Source organism: Lipotes vexillifer, unplaced genomic scaffold (genome assembly GCF_000442215.2).
Source record: "Lipotes vexillifer unplaced genomic scaffold, Lipotes_vexillifer_v1.1 scaffold747, whole genome shotgun sequence".
Lineage (NCBI taxonomy): Eukaryota > Metazoa > Chordata > Mammalia > Artiodactyla > Lipotidae > Lipotes > Lipotes vexillifer.
Genome location: NW_006772445.1, coordinates 733528 through 742828, shown reverse-complemented (window position 1 = coordinate 742828; position 9301 = coordinate 733528). Strand labels below are relative to the sequence as shown.

At 36.7% G+C, this 9301-nt stretch overlaps 1 protein-coding gene across 1 annotated transcript in view; it reads right to left on the bottom strand.

Moving 5' to 3' along the window:
- The window catches only part of WDFY3 (WD repeat and FYVE domain containing 3), a 176119-nt gene extending 171524 nt beyond the window's left edge, over positions 1 to 4595 (bottom strand). Inside the window, exon 1 of the mRNA XM_007447515.1 lies at positions 4416 to 4595. Within this exon, the coding sequence (XP_007447577.1) occupies positions 4416 to 4595 (180 nt within the window). The remainder of the gene's footprint in view (positions 1 to 4415) is intronic.
- Positions 4596 to 9301: the final 4706 nt, after the last annotated feature.

Below are 9301 nucleotides of genomic sequence, written 5' to 3'. Positions count from 1 at the left end.
TTAACCCTTCCCCTACCTCTCCTCATATTCCTACTCTATCATCCCCTCCCCTCCCTCACTCTCAGCCTTTTATCTCACAGATTAAAAAATGAACATCCTCTGCTCTGTTCCTATGGTATCCCACCCAATTCCATGAGTGATAATGTGAATTAGTCTCTCTAACTATGCTCTGTCCCTCTACTCCTGCCCTTCTTGCTTTACCAGCCCAGCAAAACCTCAGTCCCAATATAACGCATCTATCCTTCTTTTCTACTTCTACACACACGCTGCTTTGTAACTGGATGAGAAAAATCACACGCCTGCATGGATAAGACCCAGTACAAATTTACTATCTCCAACCTTCACTGAGCCCTCAAAACTCTTTAAGCCTTTTATTGTCCCTTTCAACTATCCTTCTTGATTCCCTTTCATTAATATTCCAAACCATCACCATTCCCTAAAGTCTCCTTCTTGACCTACTTACTCCAGACTCTTAACAGACCACATCTTCTGTTGATAACTATAAGAAACTGAGGTCATCAAGCAAGATCTTATTCAACTTTCCACTACCTTCACTACAAATCTGTGCTCACACCCAACAAGACATGCTCTCCTGCAGCGTGCGGTGTCTCTTGTTCAAGGCTCACTCACCCACCTGTAATTTGACTCTATGCTCAATTCCACTGTCTTAAAAAATTCCAATTTCCCCCTCTGCTGGTTTCTTTCCTTCTCTTCATGAGCATGCCTGGATCTCTCCCATTTTTAAAAACAAAGTAAGACATCAGAAATATACAAACACAAACCCCCTACTGCCAAATTCACCTCCATCAATCTCTTTTGTCCCCTCTTCTTTCATATTTCTACAAGCTGAGTCCATACTGTCTCTCATATTTCTACAAGCTGAGTCCATACTGTCTCTTCTCATCTCCCATTCACTGCTCAACTCACTGCTTTCTCATGCTGTCATTCTAGTAACTTTCAAACTGGCAAATCTCATGTACATTTTTCAGTCTCCATCTCACTGGGTCTCTCTAATGTACAGGATGGTGTTGACTGCTCTCCTCCTTGCAACTTTTATCTCTTGAGTTCCATAACCAGCCTCTCCTGATTCTTTTTGTACTGCTACTGACCCATTCCTGTTCTGTATCCTTTATGGGTTCCCCTTCTTTCACTAAACATTCATATTCTCCATGGTTCATCCTTAGCATACTACTCATGGGGCAGTAGGAGGCATGAGTAATGTCTTATCCCCTTCCAGGGTTCCAACTACCACATCTCTGCAGTAGTCCCCACAGTCCCTCACCTGAGCTTCTAATTGCCTATTGAATACTTCCACTTGGGAAGTTCACAAATATCAACAGTTTGGACTCAATGCCCCAAACTGAATCTGTCCCCTATACCTCTCCTTCTCAGCTACTAGGAAAAATATCCACCCAGTTTCCCAAGTTAGAAACCTAAGAGACAGCCTTGCTTTGGTCCCTTCTCCTTTCTTATTCTATTGCTCAGAATACTTCATTGGCTCTGCACACCTCGGAGAAAAAGTATTAGCACTTAATATGATATAAAACCTGTCATGATGTGCCTATCAAACTTAACAGTACCCTTCCTCGACATAATGTCAACTTCTTGGACCACTTATAGATGCTAGCAGACATCAAAATGTTTGTAGCCTTTACCTTGATTCATGCTTTAACTTCTTACTCTAATTACCTTCTTGGTTAATTTAGCCCAGTTAGTTCCAAGCTGGCTAATGCATATTTTTTAAGGACTCAAGAATCACATCACATTCTCAAGGGAGACTCCCCTTCCCTGATCCCCACAGACTTTCCGATAACTTTCTTCTCAGGGGTGCCATAATACTCTGCCATGTCTCTAATACTACATTTCTTTGTTATTCCATTATCTGTTTATGTGTTTATCTCTTCTCCAACAGAAATACATGTTTATCTTCCTCATGACACTTCTGATTTATAAAACTGGACTATCTTATCTCAGAACTCCAATGTATAGCACAATGTCTATTTGTTTGACACATATTTACTGAATGAATCAGTAATGCACAATAACAGAATAAATGAAGAGACAAGCAAACAAATAAACATAGAATATGTAGTCTATCCCTCCTCTCTGTTGTCAAATTAGCCTTTGGCTTGGTGTGCGTAACACATAAACTAGACGTATTTCAGCATATATTCAATATGAAATTATTTCAGCATAAATAGTTTATAATCTTTGCTTCACCTTGTAATGTCTTCATTTTTAATGCCATAACAACAGTAAGAATAATAGACACAAGTTCCCTAGGACAAGCATTTGTTAAGTGCTTTAAGTACATTATCTTACTTAATCTTCATACCAACCCCACAAGGTAGATATTCTTATTTAACAGTGCAGAAACTGAAGGCGACTGCTCCTCCCAAGTGCAGTACACACCTGGAGGTCTAACCCTTAGAGAGGAACAACCAAGAACACTGATAGATGCAAACTGGAGATTAAGTGAAAGTCAATCTGCTGAATATGAAACATCAGTCTTGTTCCTCAACTTAGCTTTAAGAAAACACTAGCAAGTATATATGCTCCAGGCAGGAGACTGGAAAACACCCCTTCCTGGAATATCAACATATCCTAGGTTAACGAATCTCTGCATTTTATCCAGCCAGGTCATCATACCACTGGAAAAGTCTAACCCCTGCACACATACTTTCCAATTAGTGTTTTAATACCTCATTCCTAAATATCAGTGTATAGACAATTATCACCAGACATCTGGAGACTACTCTAATATGAAAGAAAATAATATAAACAAAGAAAAAACAGTAATTTGGAGCAAATAACAATGAAAGAAGCAAAAGAAAATTTGAAAAAGCTTTAATATTTTCAGAGGGATGAGGAGATATTGCAGAATTTTAAATTAATAAAGAAGAATTCAAGGACGTTAAAAATATGATAGCATAAGGTTAATCCAAAAGATTTAATATTTGATTGATAGAGCTGCAGAAAAAAGGAAGCATATTAACAAAGAAATATTTCAAAATATTTTCCCAGAATTGAAAAGTACAAGTTTGTAGATTAAGAAGGTTCGTCACGAAGCCTCAATAAAATTTCAAAATATTGAGAAGAAGAACCTAGAAAATTTCAGACAGAAAGACTAATAAACACAGAGAACAAACAATAAAGAGATCAAGTGAGACTTTGGGAGGGAGACAATGAGTCACAGATGCAGGGGAAAGAGAAAGACATGGGAGGGGAGAAACAAGGAAAGAGAACTGGGGGGTCGGGGGGGGAGAGACAGAGACCAAGACAGGGGAACAGAGAGGAGAGAGAGATGGTGAAGAGAGACACAGGGAAAGACAGGCAGAGATGGGGAGAAAGAGACAGAAACAGGAAGGGAAGGAGAGAAAGACAGGGGAAGGACAGAGATAGGTCTAAGGAGAGAAAAAGAGAGATGGGGGAGAAAAAGAAAGAGACATGAGGAAAGACAGAAATTGAGACAGCTATGTTACAAAGTCTGGGGAAAACAAGTTCTATAAGAGTGGCAAAATAGTGGTGGTTTGCTATAAGGTTCATCTATGAATAATATTTACAGCAGGGTCAGTAGACTGTAAGCACTGAATCTTATTTAAACAAATGGCATTATTGTATGGAAAGGACAAGAGGAGGGTAGCATGTATGAGTGAATGTATGTGTGTGCATGCTTTGGAGGGATGGGGAGTTTAAAAAAAAGCTAATTCTCCTATTTCTCAGTAAGAAGTCAATTAAAACTGAATAATCACGACAGCAGTAAAAGTATTGTTTGTTATGTAAAAGCTGAAATAGCTAAAAGTGGCAGCAAAAATTAGCAGTGGAGAGCAGCAGGGCCCCCCTATAAGCCTGTGGAAGTACTTGACTAAACTATGTACATATACATCTTTGATAAAAATTTTAAAAATCCCCACTAAGATTGCTACATGTGATCAACTTGACAAAATACATTAAAACATTAGCTCTATTTTGACTCTCTAGAGCCTATAACTATCCTCTTACAAGTTCTTTTACAGAAAATCCACCAAACAACAAAATAAACTGAGATGATTCTTCAAAGTGTAAAAAGCACTTGGGCGACTGCACCATTTGATGCCATAAATCATCACTTCAAAAGGTAATGGAAATAACGTAAGTGGTAATTTACAATCTATCCCTCTTCCAAGTATCAACCGTTAGAGGAACATTTTACAAAATGCTCGCAATCTTCCTTTTATCTGCTAGAACTAAGAGGAGTTCATTCTGACCAGATCTCACATCAAATCACCTTACAGCAAATTAAAAGGAAGGAATAAACTTCTTAAAAATTCATTCATTCTATCATTTTTTTTTCCCATCTGTTACTTATTATAACCTCAAGATTCCTGCAGTACCACCCCATCACAAAAGGCATGTGCTTGGCAACCTGGACTCACCCTGTTAAACACTGGCAGCATCATGTACAGTTTCTCTTCTTGTTCCTTCTGAGTCATGTGCCGGGGAGGATGGCACAACTCCGTGAAGAGTCGGCGGAGGTGCATCAGTCCTAAGGCGTTGTCTTGCGGGCTGCACTCCTCCTGCCTCGGCCGCCCCATGATCCTCTTCACCATATTCATCTTGGCTGGTTGGTGATAAACACTTCTAATTCTGTAGGAAGATGTTCATACAGTCAAAATGTCATTGTCTTGACCAGGTCAAGCACGCACGGAGCTCATTAAAAGCCAGAAAAACAAAAAAATTCTGCCTAAAATATTTTTTCTACTTTTTTGAACAGAAAAGGTAGAGAGGCAAAGCTAATTTTGATAAATCTCCCTAAATGACAAGTTACGAATTATGCCACTCAGTGTTCCTTACAGGCTTTGCCACAATTTGTATAAAATGTAAAACATTAAATGTAAATAATTAATTGTTGCTGGACGAGCAACAAACATTCCCAAGTTAGTCATAACAAGTTCAACAAATAAAGGGATCATAAATCTTATAATTAATATGTTGCTTAATAGTTGACTCTATGGAAAAAGAATAAAAGAACAGAAAATTCACCCTCACTTCAAAACATCCAAACAAGTGAAAAAAACAAAAATCCCCACAAAGTTTTCTGTTTTTAATTATTTAACTTTTTTGTAGATGAAGGAATACACTTGGGGTAGTCCTCACTGAAGACTTGTAGTTTGAAAAATGCAAATTAAATGAAATGATACCCTCAAATATATTATAAATCATAAGAAAAAAGTGAAAATTGTCATATAACTTAAGACTATTTTTTCAAACTACAGTTTGAAACCCTTTGGCAGGTCATGTTAATTCATTTAATAGATCATGACAAGCAATTAAAAAAAATAAGTAAAATATAATATTGTAAATCAACTATACCTCAATAAAAATATTTTTAATGAAATAGAAGATATTGGAATACATGTAGTAAGGGTAATTATTATTTCATGAAACTTATTTTAGGTAAGGCTGTATTCATGTGTATTGAATCACAATGTAAAATGTATGTATCCCTGGCTAGAACTGCAGTTAAGAAATAAGTAAACCAATCGCTGGGTTAGAACATACACCAGAATCAATAACGCTAAGCTTTCAGAAAGCATCATCAGCCCTTTTCAACCACCATGAACTGTGCCTGCCAGCAATTAGCTAATTTCAGACACAAAAACAGGATATCTTACAAAAAGAACCAGGAAGGCTGGGAGGACACGATGGATATACTGAACTTGAGTAAAAGGCAATTTTGCTTTCTAACCTGTAGAAAAGCAGGAATAATCTGAAGATTAATTTTTAATTTTGCCACATAAGCCAGCATGGCATTTCTTAAGAAATGAGAGACCACTGCAAAGCTAGAGGTTTATTTACTAAACATCTATTGATTTTTTTAAACCATTAAGAAGAACTAGCATCTTAAATATGCTTGCCCTTGAGAATTTTGAGTGGATTCCGTGTTTGCCTGGGGGCGCATGTTTATGCATTCTAGCTTGATTGCAACAGGAGGCCACCTGTGACTCATCACAGGTGAGAAGCAGGAAAACACCCTGCCAAAGGCTGGTCTGCGCCAAGGGACCTCTGTGCAAGGAGCACTCAATACTGCTAAGGTGTCCAGTAGTGGGGAATAGTGCTCAGACCACAGACACAGGGCCAAGGAGAGCCTCTGAACTACAAAATGACAAGTGAATGTCAGTCCGGTTCAAACTTGTTCAACATATTTCATTCTCGGAAAAATGTGTTAAGGTCTCCAAGTATAAATTATAAAGATTTCAACAAATACATTCAAACAGCCTACTATATGCTGGTATTTTTCGTCCTGGAAACCCCCAGAACAAATATAAAATTTGAAGTTAACTATAAAACTTGCATAAATTAGCTAACACTTTAGATTATACATAGATCTGCTCTTTTTCCTTAACCCATAGCTTCAGTTCATAATCTAAAGCGTGTGGATAGGATTTACAGGATTCATGATCCTCTAACACTTCAAAGAACAATTTAAAGAGATCTCCAGCTTTCAAAGGGGTCTATGTCATTAAAAAGCCAAGCATCAATCCTTATTTATAGAGCGTCAAAGCACTTTCAGACCATTTCCTTTGGTCCTCATTCCAACTTAAGCAAGGGGACTGAGGAGGGGATTAATTCTACCTTTTTGTGAGGCCTCAAGACAAGAACAATTTGCTCAAAATCTCACAATGAAAAAGAACTGAATGAGAATCCAGGACTCCCACCTACTGGTTCAGCCCTTCCTGCTTACTTATATTCATGTGCCTATTTTAAATTACAAAATTTTTGGCAACTGTGACTCTAGAATATTTATTTAGCTAGCATCAAGTTGCAGTTAGAATGCAAAAGAAATCCGTTTGACTTTTCTGAAGATACACTAATCAATTATCAGTAAACAAACACACATAATCACACAAAGACATTCGCTAGATATAAATCAAGCTATCGTACCACCATTATTTTATATTTGTCAGATACAAAGGGATATATTGGGTTCGCCAAAAAGTTCGCTTGGGTTTTTCCGTAAGATGGTATGGAAAAACCTGAACGAACTTTTTGGCCAAGCCAATATATCAATCAGCTAAATGGATTTACTGGTATTTCTCGATTACTCAGATAATCTCAGTAATAGGGAAAAAAATTCAGATTCCTCCTTTTCTCCTAATTTACCAAGAAACACTTAAGCATATCAGATTGCTGACTCATTGCTTTGTCTGCACTTCAATGTCTGTAACTTAAAGTATAATTCAGACCAAGAACTATCATGTTTAAAGTACCCTTCAGCAGTGAAAGAGCAGAAAAGACTGGGTACTTCTTGGTGAAATCTGTACCAACGCGTCCATATAAGATAGGTAACTTCAGGTGAAAGGCTCTTAATTCCCTTGAATCTTGGGTTTTTCTCACCCGTAAAATCTTTCCTCATAGGCTGTTTGTAATGCATACATAAAATAACATCATTTCTATAAAGTGCCAAACACATTAATTATGTTCAACAGTTTTTATACTTCTTCCTTCAGCTTGATCATGAAATATTTAATTTCTTTTCGTTTACATTTTTCGTTATTTTAACTATAAAACTTGCATAAATTAGCTAACACTTTAGATTATACATAGATCTGCTCTTTTTCCTTAACCCATAGCTTCAGTTCATAATCTAAAGCGTGTGGATAGGATTTACAGGATTCATGATCCTCTAACACTTCAAAGAACAATTTAAAGAGATCTCCAGCTTTCAAAGGGGTCTATGTCATTAAAAAGCCAAGCATCAATCCTTATTTATAGAGCGTCAAAGCACTTTCAGACCATTTCCTTTGGTCCTCATTCCAACTTAAGCAAGGGGACTGAGGAGGGGATTAATTCTACCTTTTTGTGAGGCCTCAAGACAAGAACAATTTGCTCAAAATCTCACAATGAAAAAGAACTGAATGAGAATCCAGGACTCCCACCTACTGGTTCAGCCCTTCCTGCTTACTTATATTCATGTGCCTATTTTAAATTACAAAATTTTTGGCAACTGTGACTCTAGAATATTTATTTAGCTAGCATCAAGTTGCAGTTAGAATGCAAAAGAAATCCGTTTGACTTTTCTGAAGATACACTAATCAATTATCAGTAAACAAACACACATAATCACACAAAGACATTCGCTAGATATAAATCAAGCTATCGTACCACCATTATTTTATATTTGTCAGATACAAAGGGATATATTGGGTTCGCCAAAAAGTTCGCTTGGGTTTTTCCGTAAGATGGTATGGAAAAACCTGAACGAACTTTTTGGCCAAGCCAATATATCAATCAGCTAAATGGATTTACTGGTATTTCTCGATTACTCAGATAATCTCAGTAATAGGGAAAAAAATTCAGATTCCTCCTTTTCTCCTAATTTACCAAGAAACACTTAAGCATATCAGATTGCTGACTCATTGCTTTGTCTGCACTTCAATGTCTGTAACTTAAAGTATAATTCAGACCAAGAACTATCATGTTTAAAGTACCCTTCAGCAGTGAAAGAGCAGAAAAGACTGGGTACTTCTTGGTGAAATCTGTACCAACGCGTCCATATAAGATAGGTAACTTCAGGTGAAAGGCTCTTAATTCCCTTGAATCTTGGGTTTTTCTCACCCGTAAAATCTTTCCTCATAGGCTGTTTGTAATGCATACATAAAATAACATCATTTCTATAAAGTGCCAAACACATTAATTATGTTCAACAGTTTTTATACTTCTTCCTTCAGCTTGATCATGAAATATTTAATTTCTTTTCGTTTACATTTTTCGTTATTTAAGCAAGTAAGGCAAAGGAAAGAGTGTGGGCCCTTACAGTACTATGTTTTAGAGACTTACAAAATGATAAATAAAAAATTAAGGGAAAATTTATTTCTTAGATGCTCAATAAGAGGTTTCTAAAGCAATACAGAAGAGATAGGCAAAATTTAATAATACTGAGGACAAATCATAGAAGGATTATTTTGGGGGGTAATGTTATCAGGGATTTTCAAAATATTTACAAAGATTATTGTGCATAAGAACTAGTTTTCTAATGCAAACTCTATTTTGTTTCACAAGAGAAAAGTGTTTGTACTGCCAACAGGGGGTTATTTAAATAGCAATGAGATAATTATTGCAATGAGCCCAGACAGTAGTTCTTATTCTAATCTCTTGTGTTAAAGCTTAAAAATCCTCTGGAAATGCTTGAAAAACTGTTTAAGTCCTTTAAACAGTCTGCCATTATTTAAATTATAGAACAAGTAAATAGCCTAAATTTGTAAAAATATATTTGCCAAGTAACTAATGGCCTTTGAGTAGCTCAGCTAAAAACTTAAAA